The 21,056-nt window shown below is 42.6% G+C and overlaps 1 protein-coding gene across 1 annotated transcript in view; it reads left to right on the plus strand.

The window, feature by feature from the left end:
- Positions 1–21,056, plus strand: part of LOC124043719 (E3 ubiquitin-protein ligase MYCBP2-like) — a 320,564-nt gene that overhangs the window by 89,405 nt on the left and 210,103 nt on the right. Inside the window, 5 exon segments of the mRNA XM_046362606.1 lie at positions 7,138–7,342; positions 7,540–7,704; positions 8,048–8,206; positions 8,381–8,585; positions 10,900–11,045. Of these exon segments, the coding sequence (XP_046218562.1) occupies positions 7,138–7,342; positions 7,540–7,704; positions 8,048–8,206; positions 8,381–8,585; positions 10,900–11,045 (880 nt within the window).

A 21,056-nucleotide genomic window follows, 5' to 3' on the forward strand; every position in this document is an offset into this window, starting at 1 on the left:
TATAATAAAAATGCCTGCCATTGAAATCAGTGTTTTGCTGACTTTTTTGGGGTGATGGTTTGTCCTCTGGATTTTGCCCTCGATTTCAGTTCTGTTATACTCACAGACATTATTTTAACAGTTTTAGAATCTTTAGAGTGTTTTCTATACAAATCTACCAATGCATATCCTAGCTTCTGGGCCTGAGTAGCAGGCAGTTTAATTTGGGCACGCTTGTCATTCGGATGTCAAAATACCACCCCCTATCCCAAAGAAGTTAATGACTCCAACCTAAATCTGTATAAACTTCTGACAACTTCAACTGTAGGTCACCCAGAAATATATTCTTCGCTGTTAATATCACACACAGTATCAAGCATTTCACACATATTATCCAGATACTGACTGTTAGCACTTGGTGGTCTATAGCAGCGTCCCACAAGAATGGGCTTTAGGTGAGGCAGATGAACCCATATTACTTCAACAGTTCTTTACATGAGATCCTCCCTTAGCTTTACTGGAATGTGGCTCTGAATATAGACTGCAACACCAACCCCATTGGCATTTCTGTAGATGTTAAAACCATGTATTGCTATCTAAGTGTGTTTCAGAGATGGTCAGTGTTTGAATTTCATCTGTTACTAGCAAGTTATTGATTTCACATACCTTGTTTCTTAGGCTACATATGTTAAGGTGGGCAATTATTATTATTATTATATATTTTTTTTGCACTTTTCTGTGATGCCTGATTGTTTTGATTTCTTTACTTAGCGGCTTATCAGAAGTAGACAAGACACAGAGATATATGTTTGAGCTGATGGTGCAGGGTTAGCTGCACACAGCAAACTTCCTACTTGGGCACACCGCCTCAGTGCTAACAGTATAACTATGGTTAATAGACAGACCATTACTGTGTACAATAGCTATAGGATCGACAAAAGCATTCAGGGGACTAGGACGGATACAATCTAGCTGAAGGGCTTGACTAACCTGTGCCCCCCCGCACATTGACTCTGTACAGGTAGCCCCTGTATATAGCCTCGTAAGTTATTTTGTTGCTCTTGAATTTTTTGTTTTTCTATTTTCTTTTGTTTGTTTTTATTTATTTATCATTTACTTCAGTTTATTTAGTATATACTTTGTTAACACTTATTCTTTCTTTACTGCATTGTTGGCTTGTAAGCATTTCACTGTAAAGTCTACAACTGTTCGGTGCATGTGACAACTACAATTTGATTTGTGGTTTTTAGTCCCACCCTTCAGCTCCACTGAACCCCTCCAACACCATCAATTTTTTTTATTTATATTAGCAATTCACTACCGGTCAAATATTTTAGAACACATACTCATTCAAGTTTTTTTTAATTTTATACTATTTTATACATTGCAGAATAATAATGAAGACATCAAAACTATGTAGTAAGCAAAAAGTGTTAAACAAATCAAAATATATTTTATATTTGAGATTCTTCAAAGAAGCCACCCGTTGCCTTGAAGACAGCTTTGCACACTCTTGGCTTTCTCACAACCAGCTTCATGAGGTAGTTACCTTTAATACATTTCAATTACCAGGTGTGCCTTGTTAAAAGTTAATTTCCTTAATGCTTTTGAGCAATCAGTTGTGTTGTGACAAGGAAGGGGTGGTATACAGAAGATTGCCCTATTTGCTAAAAGACCAAGTCCATATTATGGCAAGAACAGCTCAAATAAGCAAAGAGAAACTACCGTCCATCATTACTTTTACATCCTCAAGAAATGGCAGCCCAAATAAATGCTTCACAGAGTTCAAGTAACAGACACATCTCAACATCAACTGTTCAGAGGAGACTGTGTGAATCAGGCCTTCATGGTTGAATTGCTGCAAAGAAACAAGAAGCAAAGAAACAAGAAACACGAGCAATTGACATTAGACTGGTGTCCTTTGGTATGAAGTCCAAATTGGAGATTTTTGGTTCCAACCACCATGTCTTTGTGAGATGCGTTGTGGGTGAACAGATGATCTCTGCATGTGTATTTTCTACCGTAAAGCATGGAAGAGGTGGTGTTATGGTGTGGGGTGTTTTGCTGATGACACTGTCTGATGTATTTAGAATTCAAGGCACACTTAACCAGCATGGCTACCACAGAATTCTGCCGCGATATGCCATCCCATCTCGTTTGGGCTTAGTGGGACTGTCATTTTGTTTTTCAACAGGACAATGATCCAACACACCTCCAGGCTGTGTATGGGCTATTTTACCAAGAAGGAGAGTGATGGAGTGCTGCACCAGATAACCTTACCTCCACAATCCCCCGAATTCAACCAAATTGAGATGGTTTGGAATGAGTCGGAGCGCAGAGTGAGGGAAAAGCAGCCAACAAGTGCTCAGCATATGTGGGAGCTCCTTCAAGACTGTTGGAAAAGCATTCCAGGGGAAACTGGTTGAGAGAATGCCAAGAGTGTGCAAAGCTGTCAAGGCAAAGGGTGGCTACTTTGAGGATTCTAAAATATATTTAGATTTGCTTAACACTTTGTTGCTTACTACATGATTCCATACGTGTTATTTCATAGTTTTTATGTTTTCACTATTATTATAGAATGTAGAAAATAGTCTAAATAAGAAAAGCCCTTGAATGAATAGGTGTGTCCAAACTTTTGACTGGGTTTGTATTTGGAGTATTCATCAAAATAAGATGAATCCAGGTTGATTTAGTTGGATTGTTATGATTCTGACGTGTAGGCTTAGTTGATACAGGTTGAGCTCAGAGCAAATACCTTTCAACGTGTCTGACACTGGTGTCCTCCAATCAATATTAAAATCAACCAAAATGAATAGTTCATATTTGCCGTACTTAACACACTGCTTTCTTCCAAACTGCTTGCGCGTGTCAAAGAACGGCTACATTGCCAGGCACTGCTGCATTGCCCCGCCTCTCCCATATCCTCATTAGATTTTAGAAGCATATACCCATGTGGGTGACAGCAATCTAGCTAGCTATATGTCCATGAATGTTTCATTTGTTTTGAAATGCATGTCCTGATCATGTCTGTTGTGGATGGACAAAATCATCATGCGGACGCACACGTGCCTGGACTAGTCAGCATGTTAGATAGCAATTAAGATAAATTGTTAAGAGAACATGAGGGAGGGGGAAACACTCCTACTAGTGTCAGCTGTTTATTATGACACAGGCCCACATTAAGAACAACTTGCTTAGGGACAGAGGCAGCAAGAGATACAGAACCACTTAAATTTCCCTTGGTAAATATCACAACACCCCCACCTCTGCCAATTCTGTCCGATCTGTAAACATTCTAACCAGACAGACACCAGCACATTATTATTCAACCGAGTCTTAGAAATTACCAGAATGTCCACTTTGGATTAAGACGCCAGAATTTCCATGAACAAATTGAAGACCACATCTGCGGGATTTTAGGTCAGATGGAGTCTCTAATACAACATTACTATGATCAATAGTTAAACCCTTATTTGAAAATACCTTGGGATTGATTTGAATTGATATAGGTACAATATTGTCAAGAACTGAACCATTTGGCCTATGCCACAAGCGAGGACGTGGGTTAAAACAGAGTAATCTGTTGCTTGCCTGCAGTATGATGACAATGCTGATTTTAAATTTACAGTTGGGATTACTTGAGTGGAATTTGGAGTGTTAATAAGTCTATTTCTGAGCGCAGGGCAGAGTCCAAGCACCAAGATAATTTGGATGGACCCCATCCGCTCTGTAGAGCACCTTCTGTTTTCTGAAGTTATCCACAAAAGTAACTCCAGCAGAGTTACAGTAGACTCGTTGCCAGTCGTGTTGTACGGACAACCTACTGAATCTTTCCATGCCACGATTCAGTGATCGCATTGGGCCTTAAATAATTGGATGCTTGTTGGAGTCTTTCAGTTTCAATCAGTTCTTAAAAATACAGTTTTCAGACGTTCCGAGCTAGCTATCCTAATGTCATTAGATCCCACATGTACTATGACTGTGACAGCTCCCGTGTTCTGGCGTAAAAACGGTAGGAAGCAGCCTTGTAATGTCCTGTACCTGAGCCCCAGGATAGCACAATGTATTTTCCCTGGCAACCGAGTGGTTTCTCATTATAGAGCTGCCGATTTATAACGGCTGGTGAGATTGCAGGTCGTCTGGCAGTTTTTGCACCTTGAACCTAGCACAAAACCCATTGTGGCTTACGGAGGGGCCGGTGCGTCAGACACCCTCAAGGTCTGGTGATCTGAGGCAGAATTAGGGGACGATAGCGCTGGAACCATCGAAGCCAGGAGAGCTAATATTCTCGGCAACTGGATTTGAGTCGGGCTTCCCAACACCAAAGTGCCCTACTCGCCATAGGTTGCTTCCCTCCATTTGGCCTATGGCAGGTGACATGTTTCCCTGGTTGGGCAGCTGGAAAGGTGACAGTATCAGGGGAGTGGGAGACTTCTTCGGGAAGGGGTCACTGGAAGGCGTTGGTGTTGATACTCTCAGCAAGGCGTCCAGCCTGTGGTGTAGAGAGGGTAGGCAGGGGTGGCTTTCCCCAGTAGATTGTGCAAGTTCTTAATCTGTATGCTAAGAGTAGCCACTTCTCTATAGTCCTCAGCGAGTGAACAGTTGTTGCATTGGAACTCTGATGTGTCAACATTGTCCTGGAAGAGAGCTTAGTAGATACACCTCCTGCAACGCACAAAGTGCACAATATTTCCTCTGTACGGCGAAGCCTCCTTGAGAAGAGACACGGCAACTTGATCATTGTCGCAGAGATGATTTATAGGCAGAGTAAAAAAAAACAAGAGACAATAACTGATGTATTTTTCCAGACCTACAGTGCCTTCAAAGTTTTCTGACCACTTGACTTTTTCCACATTTTGTTACCTTAACAGCCCTATTCTAAAATGGATTAAATAAACTATTTTCCTCATCAATCCACACACAATACCCCATAATGACAAAGCGAAAACAATTTTTTAAACATTTTTGCAAATGTATTAAAAGTAAAAAACAGAGACTTTATTTGCATATGTATTCAGACCCTTTGCTATGAGACTTGAAATTGAGCTCAGGTGCATCTTGTTTCCATTGATAATCCTTGAAATGTTTCTACAACTTGTGGTAAATTCGATTTATTGGACATGATTTGGAAAGGCACACACCTGTCTATATAAGGCCCTACAGTTGACCATGCATGTCAGTGCAAAAACCAAGCCATGAGGTCGAAGGAATTGTCCGTAGAGCTTCGAGACAAGATCGTGCCACTTCTATGCTTAAATAACTGGAAGTCATTGGTTATTCCATCCATCTAGCAGAGCAATCTATCCACTGCTGCGTTGCCCTACTGCTGTCTGTGCCACCCATTCCTCCCAGATAAACAAAGCAGGTCCTGCAGGAGGGTAAAACACAGACCAACCACCAGCACTGGGAAATCCTATAATTCCCAAACAACGAAATATACTGTAGTATGGACCTATCTGGATGCCTAAGTGACAGATGGAAATACAACCATGTTTGTGGGATAGTTTATTTGGATCCCCAATCCCCATTTAGCTGGAAGCTGCTCTTCCCGGTGTCTGCAAAAAAACAAACATTAGGGCCTAGATAGTAATACTTATAGGAAGGTATATGTTTATGTGAGCTTGTTTGTAATTATAACTGCTTGTGTGTTTACCTTCTCTAAATGCCAGGGATCAAGTTAGTTTTGACTAAGTGTGTGTCTTTGCCTCTGTATGTGTGTCATAGTGTAGCCCCTGTGAGATAGTGTAGCAGAGCTAGCTAGCCAGGCCCTAGTCTAGCCTGCTGTATCACTGAGAAGGCCGTAATCGCCACTGCTGGCTTTTATGTGCAGATTACCCCCTCTGTTCCAGCCAGGGGAGCCAATGTAAAAATGTAGCCAATGTAAAAATGTAAAAATAGGAGCAGTTCACCTAACATTCTCACTCATCATTGTTCACGATTTATTCAGGATTATCTATAATCACGTCTTCTGCATCCAATTTGTTGTCATGTGTTAGTGTTTAGAGTTTGTTATAACCAATTTATTGATGTCTTTATGATATGCTGTAGCTCATGCCCAATTGTGCCCTATTTTAAAGGGATTCGTTTTGCTGGTGGAGGTCGCGTATTGTAATTATGTGCACGAGCACAAAACACCACATCTGTCATTTTTATATGGCAGGAGAGTAACAATTTCAGCCAGAATAATGTACTGTTTTTTGTCGAACTCCATGGTCCTCTGATAATATTAGTCCGTTGCGAATTGACATCCCTGTATTTTGGGATACATGTCTGAGTTTGACAGGTGTTGCTCGTGGTTTGCACAAGAAAACTGATTTGATAAATTGAACTAAGTGCTGCGCATAAGCTATATATGATTGGACTACCAATATCATAGTGAATGCTTTTGTTTATGCGTTTTGTGCATATGAATTGTGTATTGCCAAATGTATCAGTCAAAAAATATTGAGCCTATTTAATGCAACCCTTACTGTTAATTGATCACAAAGCAGCATGCAACTGACCTAAACGTTTGGAAATTACAATTTAACTTTGTCATCCATAGCCTTAAAATGCAATTGCACTGCTTAGTTCACAACTGAAGGATGGGGAGCAGTTAGGACGTACTGCGGATTGCTAAAATATCCTAATGATTATGATCACACTTCCTCAATTGTAATACTATTTTGACACTATAGAAAGATGGTTTGGTATGGTTTAGTTATCAGTGTGTTCCTATCACCTGGACATGTTGAAATACATCACGCCTAGAATAAAAACATCCAGGCTTCCGTCATAACTGACAATTGGGGGGGGGAGTAAAAAAAATCCTCTGGAATAACGGGCATTCTGGAGTAAAATTACATAACTAGTGTTCTCTAGTAATACTAGTCCTGTGAGTATAGGTCGTTGGTGACATGCATGCAATGCATACATATATCACGTAAAGAGAGCAAGGGTGGATGGAATATGGAAGGTTTTTCTTAAACAAATGAGGGATTTCGGTAACTAGTTTTCAGTCAGAAGTGGCAATGACTATGTCCAGAATTGTAGTTTTTATACGAGCTCGGACATTTTGGGCTAATAATTGATATGTCAGCAGAAAAAGTTTTTTTTTTGTTGTGACAGCTTCTATAAAAATATTTTCTCTCTCTCCCTCTCACTCCTCCTCTCCCTCAGGTCTACTACACAGGGAAGTACCAGAGCCTGGGCATCAAGCAGGGTGGTCCGTTGGCAGGTAAATGGGTGGAACTGCCCATCACCAAGTCACCTAAGATCGTCCAGTTCTCCGTGGGCCACGACGGCTCACACGCCCTGCTGGTGGCAGAGGATGGCAGCGTGTTCTTTACTGGCTCCGCGAGCAAGGGAGAAGATGGAGAGTCAAGTAAGTATGGATGTGAACACACACCTACACAGACAAGAACACGCGTAAATTACAGCACACACACCAATACGTCATGATATAAGATTATTCAACGGGAAAGGGAAGGGAATAGGCACTGTATTCAGAATAATCTCCAACCAACTTTGTGCGCCTCTTGCATAGATATGATTCTCTGATGTTTTGTTTCTACTCTTCAGCCAAGAGCCGGCGCCAGCCGAAGCCCTACAAGCCCAAGAAGATGATGAAGCTGGAGACCAAGACGGCGGTGAACACGGCTTGCAACAACGGCAGCAGCAGCATCGTCACCAAGGATGGAGAGCTATACATGTTCGGCAAGGACGCTATTTACAGCGACAGCACCTGTGAGTGGGATAGAGACAAGGGAAAGGGTACATTTGGGTTGTGTTGGCTAGTGCAAATGTTAATTTGCGTTAGTGATGCTGATGAACTTGAGTGGGACAGAGAGAGTACTCCATCTGGGTAGTGATCATTCGTGCAAATGTTCACGTCTGAAATATTACAACATGGCTATCAAAGTAAGCTTTTGAAAAGCCATGTTGGTTTGATAAGGGCCTTTTATAGCCTGGAAATTCTGACCGATTTCAGTTTAGTGAAATGTACCGTGATTCAGTCAGGATAAGGCTAGGTCTTTAACAGTCACTATACTGTATCAATGTTTTCTCCTTTCTCTTGTGCCCCCTTCAGGCCAGGTGTCAGACCTGAAGGGTCACATTGTAACCCAGGTAGCCATGGGGAAGGCCCACACCTGTGTCTTGACTAAGAGTGGAGAGGTCTGGACGTTTGGGGTCAACAACAAGGGCCAGTGTGGCCGAGAAACAGGGGCCATGAACCAGGCGGGGAAAGGTAACATGCATGACGGACACAAACATGAGCATGCACGAGCACAGAAATGACCACACAACACAAACAAACGTTACTATACCATATGCACACCAAACACCACTTTCTTTGCGTGTATTTATTGTGTATTTTGCGTTCATCACCCATTCATGTGAACATCTTCTCTACCCCCTGTAGCATTTGGCGTGGAAAGCATGGCGACGGCCATGGATGAGGACCTGGAGGATGAGCTGGAGGAGAAGGAGGAGAAGAGCATGATGTGCCAGCCGGGCATGCACAAGTGGAAGCTGGATCAGTGCATGGTGTGCACCGTGTGTGGAGACTGCACCGGCTATGGAGCCAGCTGTGTCAGCAGCGGACGGCCCGACAGAGTACCCGGAGGGTACGGAAACTTGACGAAGAGGCAGACACATACCCACCATTCACTAGTTGGTTTATCTTTGTTAAGAGAAAGTACATTTATGGTTGGGTCTACAGGCGGTAGGTAGCCTAGCAGTTAAGAGTGTTGGGACAGTAACTGAAAGGTTGCTGGTTGGAATCCCTGAGCAGACTTGGTAAAATATTCTGTCCATGTGCCCTTGAGCAAGTAACTTTTGTTACTTATACCGAATTGTTCTTATAAGTCGCTCTGGATAAGACCATCTGCTAAATGACTAAAATGTAAAATGTATGTTTTCATGATTAGGGTTTTTTGGCACGTCTATTTGCTAGTGCCTTGTGCTCTGTCTTTAGACCACACTATTTACCAAGAGTTTTTATCTATATTTTTCGTAGCTGTCTATTTACCACCACAAACCGATGCTGGCACTAAGACGGCACTCAACGAGCTGTGTAGGGCCATAAGCAAACAAGAAAATGCTCATTGAGTCGGCGCTCCTAGTGGCCGGGAACTTAAATGCAGGGGAACTTAAATCCAGTTCTATCAGCATGTTAAATGTTCACCCGGAGGATAAAAAACCCTAGACCACCCTTCTCCACACACAGAGACGCGTACTCCCTCGCCCACCATTTGGCAAATATGACCATAACTCTATCCTCCTGATTCCTGCTTGCAAGCAAAAACTAAAGCAGGAAGTACCAGTGACTTGTTCAATACGGAAGTGGTCAGATGACGCAGATGCTAAGCTACAGGACTGTTTTGCTAGCACAGACTGGAATATGTTACAGGAGTCTTCAAATGGCAATGAGGAGTACACCACATCAGTCACTGCCTTCATCAATAAGTGCATCGATGACATCATCCCCACAGTGACCATACGTACATTTCCCGACCAGAAGCCATGAATCACAGACAACATCCGCACTGAGCTAAAGGCTAGAGCTGCCACTTTCAAGGAGCAGGTTTCTAACCCGGAGGCTTATAATAAAACCCGCTATGCCCTCCGATGAACCATCAAACAGACAACTTGTCAATACCTGACTAAGATTAAATCGTACTACAACGGCTCCTACACTCCATGCAAACTATTACGGACTACAAAGGGAAGCACAGCCGCGAGCTTGCCCAGTGACACCAGTCTACCAGACGAGCTAAATTACTTCTATGCTTTGAGGCAAGCAACACTGAAGCATGCATGAGAGCACCAGCTGTTCTGACCGACTGTGTGATCTCGCTCTCCATAGCCGATGTGAGAAAGACCTATAAACAGGTCAACATTCACAAGTTGGAAGTTTACATATACTTTGGTTGGAGTCATTTAAAACTCGTGTTTCAACCACTCCACAAATTTCTTATTAACAAGCTATAGTTTTGGCAAGTCGGACATCTACTTTGCATGACACAAGTAACTTTTCCAACAATTGTTTACAGACAGATTATTTCACTTATAATTCACTGTATCACAATTCCAGTGGGTCAGAAGCTTACATACACTAAGTTGACTGTGCCTTTTAAACAGCTTGAAAAATTCCAGAAAATTATGTCATGGCTTTAGAAGCTTCTGATAGGCTGATTGACATCATTTGAGTCTATTGGAGGTGTACATGTGGATGTATTTCAAGGCCTACCTTCAAACTCAGTGCCTCTTTACTTGACATCATGGGAAAATCAAAAGAAATCAGCCAAGGTCTACAAAAAAAGTGTAGACCTCCACAAGTCTGGTTTGTCTTTGGGAGAAATTTCCAAATGCCTGAAGGTTTCACGTTCCTCTGTACAAACAATAGTACGCAAGTATAAACACCATTGGACCACACAGCTGTCATACCGCTCAGGAAGGAGACACATTCTGTTTCCTAGAGATGTGCGTACTTTGGTGCGAAAAGGGCAAATTGATCCCAGAAGATGCTGGACGAAACGGGTACAAAAGTATCTAAATACCACAATAAAACAAGTCCTATATCGACATAACCTGAAATGCCACTCAGCAAGGAACTGCTCCAAAACTGCCATAAAAAAGCCAGACTACAGTTTGTAACTGTTCATGTGGACAAAGATCATACTTTTTGGAGAAATGTCCTCTGGTCTGATGAAACAAAATACAACTGTTTGGCAGTAATGACCAATTATGTTTGGAGGAAAAAGGGGGAAGCTTGCAACCCGAGGAACACCATCCCAAGCGTGGTTTGAATGCGGATCAGATTAACTGATATTTGGTTTTGTGTGTCTTTTTATATGCTTTGGTTTGTCTTGTCTGGTAGATGTCTGTCGTTTGTTTGTATTGATGTTTTATCTGTGTTTCTCTCTCTCTCCCACTCAGTATCTGTGGCTGTGGTTCTGGGGAGTCTGGCTGCTCAGCGTGTGGCTGCTGCAAAGCCTGCGCCAGGGAGCTTGATGGACAGGAGGTCAGACAGAGGGGCATCTTTGACGCTGTCAAGGAGATGATACCACTAGATCTACTACTAGGTACAACACACAATAACAGTTGTTCAATATATCTGCATGCTCATGTTTGTTGTACTTATTCTCAAACAGTCAACCTTTTTCGCACTGTATATAGTTTCTTCAGAAAGTATTCACACCCCTGGACTTATTCCATATTTTGTTGTTACTGCCTGAATTCAAAATTTATGACATTTCTTCTCACCCTTCTACACACAATACCCCATAATGACAAAGTTTTTGCAAATGTATTGAACATCTCATTTACATAAGTATTCATACCATGTCAATACATGTTAGTCACCTTTGGCAGCGATTACAGCTGTGAGTCTTTCTGTGTAAGTCTAGAAGAGCTTTGCACTTCTGGATTGTACAATATTTGCCCGTAATACTTTTCAAAATTCTTCAAGCTCTGTGAATTGGGTGGTTGATCAACCATTTCAAGCTAACCAACCATTTTCAAGTCTTGCCATAGATTTTCAAGCAGATTTAAGTAAAAACAGGAACATTAACTTTCTTGGATAGCAACTCCAGTGTAGATTTAGCCATGTGTTTTAGGTTATTGACCTGCTGAAAGGTCAATTCTTCTAGCAGTGTCTGGTGTAAAGCAGACTGAACCAGGTTTTCCTCTATGATTTTGCTTGTGCTGAGTTCCATTCCGTTTATTTCTTATCCTGAAAAACTCCCCTGTCCTTAATGATTACAAGCATACCCATAACATGATGCAACCACCACTATAATTGAAATGTGGAGAGTGGTACTCAGTAATGTGTTGTATTGGATTTGCCCCAAACATACCACTTCTTATTCAGGACATTTTGTTGCAGTATTACTTAAGTGCCTTGTTGAAAACAAGATGCATGTTTTGGAATATTTTTTATTCTGCATAGGCATCCTTTTCACTCTGTCAATTAGGTTAGTATTGTGGAGTAACCAACACATTGTTGATCCTGTATCTTTGTAGTGACTGGGTGTGTTGACGCATCATACAAAGCGTAATTAATAACTTCACCATGCTCAAAGGGATATTCACAGTCTGCTTTTATTTTGTTAGGAGCCCTTTAAGTGGCATTTGGATAATCTCTCTGGTCTTTGTGGTTGAATCTGTTTTTGTATGTGTTGGGTACAGAAATGAGGTGGTCATTCAAAAATCACTTTAAAAAGTATTATTGCACACAGAGTGAGTCCATGCAACTTCTTAAGTGACTTAAGGACATTTTTACTCCTGACAGTCTTTCCATAACAAAGGGGTTGAATACTTATGAACTCAAGATATTTCAGATTTAACATTTTAATTACGCTGAACAAAAAATAGAAATGCAACAGAAATCATCCATACGCACAAAAAGCTGATTTCTCTCAAAAATCTCTTTACGTTTCTTCTTTGCCAAGATAATCCATCCAATTGACAGGTTTGACATATCAAGAAGCAGATTAAACAGCATGATCCTTACACAGGTGCACCTTGTGCTGGGGATAATAAAAGGCCTCTAAAATGTGCGGTTTTGTCACACAACACAAAGCCACAGGTGCATGTTTGGAATGCTCTGGATCATGTACTGCATATATCCAGCAACTTCGCACAGCCATTGAAGAGGAGCGGCACAACATTCCAATGCCGCAATCAACAGCTTTGCAACTTTGCAAAGGATATGTCGTGCTGCATGGGGCAAATGGTGATCACACCAGATACTGACTGGTTTTCTGATCCACGCTCCAGCCCTTTTCTTTTAAGCTGTCTGTGACCGACAGATGTGTATGATCATTTTCCCAGTCATGTGAAATCCGTAGATTAGGGCCTAATGCATATATTTAAATTGACTGTGAGTGCCTTATATGAACTGTATCTCAGTAAAGCCTTTGAAAATGTTGCATTTTTATATTTTTGTTGAGTGTCATTTGTAAATATTTTGAAAAACATCATTCCACTTTGACATTATAGGGTACTGTGTGTAGGCCAGTTACAACAAATCAAAATTGAATCCAGTTTAAATTCAGGCTGTAACACATCAAAATGTGTAAAATGTCAAGGGGTGTGTGCATACTTACTTACTGAAGGCACTCTGTCACGAGTTACAAGCCATTGCTGTTGTCTGCTTCTTTTATTTCTATTTTGTCTGTCATTCCATGTCAGCATACTGCTTTACCATAGCTACGTGTCTCAGCCAATGTTTTCCTGAGACCAGGCGCAAGCCAAATAACAGCATAGAGGTAACTCATGTAACCACGGTTCTGTCTGCTATTTGCGGTTATCTTTCCAACGATAACACAAAAAAAACTAGGCCCTCTGTTGAATTTTTAAATCCCGATGTGGCCCTTGAGCCGCAATTACTGCCCTGCCCTAGACCAGCTATTCTCAACTGGTGGTTTGGGTCGCAGGAAGTTTTGAATGGGTCGCAGGTGTCTGAGTAAAAAATATGTATTCCCCAATCTGAATTTAACATTAGAACCGCCGTGGGCCAACGCCCTAAAAAACATCATCCCCCAAAAAATGCTACGTCCAGCGCCTTCCCTGAGTTCCTAAATGTTTGTATTTTACACTTCTCATTTTCCAGAAATCACAAACAGAAAAAGGTTCAGAACATTGTTTCACACCTATTCCTAACTTAACCCACCAAGACAATGTGCTGTAGGACATTGGTACCCAGCCAGGCGCTAATGCGCCTTTCTCTTCTCACTGAACGAATGACAAATTGTTGAATGGGCTGTATTGGCACCTTTAAAATCTAATTTAAATTAGGCCTAACTGAAAATAAGGAGGGTAAAGAGGTTGATTTAATTTAGATAGACTACAGTGTCATGGGTTTGTTATGCCTATTTATCAGCAGCAAACATTTTGACAGTGCTCCTTGGGGGTTGATACCATTCTCTTAAGTTTTACTTTGTAAAAAGAAACTGTTATGGAACTGTTTTATTAACTATAACTCTTACTAAGCTAATTTATTGTAAGGGCAACATAAACATGCTACTTGTTGCAGTAGTCCTTTAGAATAATGTTAAACATATATCCTTGACTCGATTCAGCGACGCAAACGATGCCAGCCCACTGAGTGAATGAGAAATAGACCAAATGGGCGATAATTGTGCAAGTTACTTTACAATTGAATGTAAATGATTTCTAACTGAATGATGAGGGTGAAGAGGTAGATTTAATTTAGAACAGTAATAGTGTAGTGATGAGTTTGTTATGCCTATTTATCATGTTAATAATTTGACCGAGCATCTTGTGGGTTGATATCGTTCTTGACTCTTTTATTTACTGTAGCTCCATTACTAATCCAATTTATTGTAAGGGAAATTAAAACATGCCGTGTTGTAGTAGGCCTTTAGGTTATTGCAAAACATATCCATGACTCTATCCAAGTTGATGAGCAGAAAACAAACGATGCCAGTCAGCCTTCACAGCTGGCCCATCGAAACTACATCTAAACTAAACCAAAAATAATGTCAAACATAGTAAGAGTTAGCTTATAGACAAAATTAAATTGACAATCTGATCAGTGACAATATTAGGCCTATCAGTTGTCAAATTGTACATGAAGAAATGGGCACATCTTGTAATTTACATGGAGAGGAGCATATCCTCCTTCAGAGTCGCATGCAGGTAAAACATTTTGATTTCTATATAGTATCAGAAAGAGCATGTTCGGCAGTTTCTGTTGCACTTACATTTGTCAAATAACTCTCATAATTCAAGAGGTGAAGCTCTATTTCCAAATGTATACTTTTTCCTAGATATCCATGTTGTCCATGCATTCAGTACATGACCACTCGCACAGCAGCATTGTTATGGCTACTAAGCAATTAGTAATAGTAACATGATGAATGTAAAATTAAATGAATATGCAATTTATTTATGGGATTAATCCTTTACAATTGTTATTGTACTGGTGCTTTTGTTTAGGAATATAGAAAATAATTTCACATATCTTTTTAATTTCTACTTTGTCAAAAGAGGCTGTAACTGGACTTTATTAACTTCTTGCGCCGAGCAATCCCGTATCCGGGAGTGTAATCATAGCCTCAAGCTCATTACCATAATGCAACGTTAACTATTCATGAAAATCGCAAATGAAATGAAATCTATTCACTCACAAGCTTAGCCTTTTCTTAACAACACTGTCATCTCAGATTTTCAAAATATGCTTTTCAACCATAGCTACACAAGCATTTGTGTAAGAGTATTGATAGCTAGCATAGCATTAAGCCTAGCATTCAGCAGGCAACATTTTCACAAAAACAAGAAAAGCATTCAAATAAAATCATTTACCTTTGAAGAACTTCGGATGTTTTCAATGAGGAGACTCTCTGTTAGATAGCAAATGTTCATTTTTCCAAAGGGATTTTGTGTAGGAGAAATCGCTCCGTTTTGTTAATCACATTTGGCTAAGAAAAACCCCCCAGAAAATTCAGTCATTACAACGCCAAACTTTTTTCCAAATTAACTCCATAATATCGACAGAAACATGGCAAACGTTGTTTAGAACCAATCCTCAAGGTGTTTTTCACATACTTATAAGATGATAAATCATTCGTGGCAGTTGGGTTTCTCCTCGGAAGCAAATGGAAAAATACACGCAGCTGGAGATTATGCAATAATTGCGACGGAGGACACCAAGTGAGAACCTGGTAGATGTAGTGTAAAATGGTCAATCTTCCAATGATATGCCTACAAATACGTCACAATAATGCAGACATCTTGGGGAAACGACAAAGTGTAAGCTCATTCCTGGCGCATTCACAGCAATATAAGGAGACATTGGAACACAGCGCCTTCAAAATCTGGGGCACTTCCTGTTTGAAATTTTATCTTGGTTTCGCCTGTAGCATCAGTTCTGTGGCACTTACAGATAATATCTTTGCATTTTTGGAAACGTCAGTGTTTTCTTTCCAAAGCTGTCAATTATATGCATAGTCGAGCATCTTTTCGTGCCAAAATATCTTGTTTAAAACTGGAACGCTTTTTTAATCCAAAAATTAAAAGAGCGCCCCCTATATCAAAGAAGTTAATTACTAGACATCTATTACTAATTTAATCTACAAATAAGTTTGTTCAAATGGATTACACTGTCATGTTTTTATTGTAAGGGAAACTAAAATAGGCTGTAGGCCTATGTTTTTTCTCGGAATTTGTAGAATTATAAACATATCCTTATATATATATATATGAGTCAAGGATATGTTTATAATTCTACAAATTTGGAAATATATATATTTTTTTTTCTCCTCACAAATATTTCTTTATGCAACATACCTTTTACACTAGATTATGCACTATTTAGCAAGCATTGGTGCTTATGTTTGCACACCTTGTCAGTTGATAAGAGGACGCCCGGCAACATTCTCTAGCGTGTACTTGTAACCTGAAAGGCCTTTCAGTGTTAATCGACTAAGTGCAGATAAAAAGTTATTAAATAATTTGATCTCTGAATTATTTTTCTTCAGTATAGTTAAGGTGTCTGCGTTTGAGACAACCTGGTTCAATTTGGGTCCCGAGGCAAAACCAGTTGAGATTAAGTACCGTAGACTAACTCCTTAGCCAGATCCCAAATCTGCTGTTTAGCCCAAACATACACACAAACAGGTCTGGGTTCAGGCCAGGGCATCTCGCTCAAGTAATAGTAGAAGAAACACTGGGCTCTCAGCATAAAGCTGCTTTTGCATTAATATGATACACAGTTGATGTCGGTTTAAGTTTACATACACCTTAGCCAAATGCATTTAAACTCGTTTTTTTTCTCACAATTCCTGACATTTAATCCTCGTAAAAAGTCCCTCTCTTAGGTCAGTTAGGATCACCACTTTATTTTAAGAATGTGAAATGTCAGAATAATAGTGGAGTGATTTATTTCAGCTTTTATTTCTTTAATCACATTCCCATTGGGTCAGATGTTTACATACTCTCAATTAGTATTTGGTAGCATTGCCCTGAAATTGTTTAACTTGGGTCAAATGTTTCGGGTAGCCTTCCACAAAAGCTTCCCACAAAATGTTGGGTGAATTTTGGCCCATTCCTCCTGACAGAGCTGGTGTAACTGAGTCAGGTTTGTAGACCTCCTTGTTCGCACACACTTTTTCAGTTCTGCCCACACATTTTCTATACGATTGACGTCAGGGCTTTGTGATGGCCACTCCAATACCTTGACTATGTTGTCCTTAAGCCATTTTGGTGGTATGCTTGGGGTCCGGTTGGAGCGAGTGGTCGCATCTGCACTTCGCTCCCGCGGGTAGTATAACTTTTTCATTATATTTCATTATATCACAACGGTTTGATTTGTCTAATCTTAGCAATTTCTTCTCAGCTAGCTACATAGCCGTCTTTGTATCAAAGATAATTGCGTAATTATCGTATTTCGCCGTCCTAACGTAGTCTTCACTAGCCAGCTACCTAACGTCCACTGATTAGCTGCACTGGAGAAACTATTACACTCAACTGAACGACTTGATTAGTGTAGTGTTAGCTAGCTACATAGCTGTCTTTGCTGTCTTCGTATCATCGTATCCAAGATAATTGTGTTGTTTAGGTTTAAAGTGTGTAGTCTTAGAGTGATTATCTTAATTTACCGAGGTTAGCTAGCCAGCTATTTGTCGTCCTTAACGTAGGTGACTCTGCTAGCTAGCCAACGCTAGCCAACGTCTTCTGTATAGAACTCAACTACCCGGTCGCATTCACAGGTAGTATCATATTTTCACTTCATTTCATTACAGTACAACGGTTTGATTTGTTTGATCGTAGCTAGCTACTTAGCTAGCTACATAGCCGTCTTTGTATCAAAGATAATTGTGTAGTCTAGAGCGATTTTCTAGGTTCGCTAGCCAGCTATTGTCGTTCTTTTAACGCAACGTAACGTAAACAACACTGCTAGCTAGCCAGCTAGCCCCGAATAGCAACACTGCAGAAACTATTACACTCAACGGAACGACTTGATTAGTGTAGTGTCAACAACGCACCCACTGCCAGCTGGCCTACTTCAGCAGTACTGTATCATTTTAATCATTTTAGTCAATAAGATTCTTGCTACGTAGCTTAACTTTCTGAACATTCGAGACGTGTAGTCCACTTGTCATTCCAATCTCCTTTGCATTAGCGTAGCTTCTTCTGTAGCCTGTCAACTATGTGTCTGTTTATCCCTGTTCTCTCCTCTCTGCACAGACCATACAAACGCTCCTCACCGCGTGGCCGCGGCCACCCTACTCTGGTGGTCCCAGCGCGCACGACCCACGTGGAGTTCCAGGTCTCCGGTAGCCTCTGGAACTGCCAATCTGCGGTCAACAAGGCAGAGTTCATCTCAGCCTATGCCTCCCTCCAGTCCCTCCACTTCTTGGCACTGACGGAAACATGGATCACCACAGACAACACTGCTACTCCTACTGCTCTCTCTTCGTCCGCCCACGTGTTCTCGCACACCCCGAGAGCGTCTGGTCAGCGGGGTGGTGGCACCGGGATCCTCATCTCTCCCAAGTGGTCATTCTCTCTTTCTCCCCTTACCCATCTGTCTATCGCCTCCTTTGAATTCCATGCTGTCACAGTTACTAGCCCTTTCAAGCTTAACATCCTTATCATTTATCGCCCTCCAGGTTCCCTCGGAGAGTTCATCAATGAGCTTGATGCCTTGATAAGCTCCTTTCCTGAGGACGGCTCACCTCTCACAGTTCTGGGCGACTTTAACCTCCCCACGTCTACCTTTGACTCTTTCCTCTCTGCCTCCTTCTTTCCACTCCTCTCCTCTTTTGACCTCACCCTCTCACCTTCCCCCCTACTCACAAGGCAGGCAATACGCTCGACCTCATCTTTACTAGATGCTGTTCTTCCACTAACCTCATTGCAACTCCCCTCCAAGTCTCCGACCACTGCCTTGTATCCTTTTCCCTCTCGCTCTCATCCAACACCTCCCACACTGCCCCTACTCGGATGGTATCGCGCCGTCCCAACCTTCGCTCTCTCTCTCCCGCTACTCTCTCCTCTTCCATCCTATCATCTCTTCCCTCCGCTCAAACCTTCTCCCACCTATCTCCTGATTCTGCCTCCTCAACCCTCCTCTCCTCCCTCTCTGCATCCCTTGACTCTCTATGTCCCCTATCCTCCAGGCCGGCTCGGTCCTCCCCTCCCGCTCCGTGGCTCGATGACTCATTGCGAGCTCACAGAACAGGGCTCCGGGCAGCCGAGCGGAAATGGAGGAAAACTCGCCTCCCTGCGGACCTGGCATCCTTTCACTCCCTCCTCTCTACATTTTCCTCCTCTGTCTCTGCTGCTAAAGCCACTTTCTACCACGCTAAATTCCAAGCATCTGCCTCTAACCCTAGGAAGCTCTTTGCCACCTTCTCCTCCCTCCTGAATCCTCCGCCCCCTCCCCCCTCCTCCCTCTCTGCAGATGACTTCGTCAACCATTTTGAAAAGAAGGTCGACGACATCCGATCCTCGTTTGCTAAGTCAAACGACACTGCTGGTTCTGCTCACACTGCCCTACCCTGTGCTCTGACCTCTTTCTCCCCTCTCTCTCCAGATGAAATCTCGCGTCTTGTGACGGCCGGCCGCCCAACAACCTGCCCGCTTGACCCTATCCCCTCCTCTCTTCTCCAGACCATTTCCGGAGATCTTCTCCCTTACCTCACCTCGCTCATCAACTCATCCCTGACCGCTGGCTACGTCCCTTCCGTCTTCAAGAGAGCGAGAGTTGCACCCCTTCTGAAAAAACCTACACTCGATCCCTCCGATGTCAACAATTACAGACCAGTATCCCTTCTTTCTTTTCTCTCCAAAACTCTTGAACGTGCCGTCCTTGGCCAGCTCTCCCGCTATCTCTCTCTGAATGACCTTCTTGATCCAAATCAGTCAGGTTTCAAGACTAGTCATTCAACTGAGACTGCTCTCCTCTGTATCACGGAGGCGCTCCGCACTGCTAAAGCTAACTCTCTCTCCTCTGCTCTCATCCTTCTAGATCTATCGGCTGCCTTCGATACTGTGAACCATCAGATCCTCCTCTCCACCCTCTCCGAGTTGGGCATCTCCGGCGCGGCCCACGCTTGGATTGCGTCCTACCTGACAGGTCGCTCCTACCAGGTGGCGTGGCGAGAATCTGTCTCCTCACCACGCGCTCTCACCACTGGTGTCCCCCAGGGCTCTGTTCTTGGCCCTCTCCTATTCTCGCTATACACCAAGTCACTTGGCTCTGTCATAACCTCACATGGTCTCTCTTATCATTGCTATGCAGACGACACACAATTAATCTTCTCCTTTCCCCCTTCTGATGACCAGGTGGCGAATCGAATCTCTGCATGTCTGGCAGACATATCAGTGTGGTTGACGGATCACCACCTCAAGCTGAACCTCGGCAAGACGGAGCTGCTCTTCCTCCCGGGGAAGGACTGCCCGTTCCATGATCTCGCCATCACGGTTGACAACTCCATTGTGTCCTCCTCCCAGAGCGCCAAGAACCTTGGCGTGATCCTGGACAACACCCTGTCGTTCTCAACCAACATCAAGGCGGTGGCCCGTTCCTGTAGGTTCATGCTCTACAACATCCGCAGAGTACGACCCTGCCTCACACAGGAAGCGGCGCAGGTCCTAATCCAGGCACTTGTCATCTCCCGTCTGGATTACTGCAACTCGCTGTTGGCTGGGCTCCCTGCCTGTGCCATTAAACCCCTTCAACTCATCCAGAACGCCGCAGCCCGTCTGGTGTTCAACCTTCCCAAGTTCTCTCACGTCACCCCGCTCCTCCGTTCTCTCCACTGGCTTCCAGTTGAAGCTCGCATCCGCTACAAGACCATGGTGCTTGCCTACGGAGCTGTGAGGGGAACGGCACCTCAGTACCTCCAGGCTCTGATCAGGCCCTACACCCAAACAAGGGCACTGCGTTCATCCACCTCTGGCCTGCTCGCCTCCCTACCACTGAGGAAGTACAGCTCCCGCTCAGCCCAGTCAAAACTGTTCGCTGCCCTGGCCCCCCAATGGTGGAACAAACTCCCTCACGACGCCAGGACAGCGGAGTCAATCACCACCTTCCGGAGACACCTGAAACCCCACCTCTTTAA

Source organism: Oncorhynchus gorbuscha, linkage group LG09 (genome assembly GCF_021184085.1).
Source record: "Oncorhynchus gorbuscha isolate QuinsamMale2020 ecotype Even-year linkage group LG09, OgorEven_v1.0, whole genome shotgun sequence".
Lineage (NCBI taxonomy): Eukaryota > Metazoa > Chordata > Actinopteri > Salmoniformes > Salmonidae > Oncorhynchus > Oncorhynchus gorbuscha.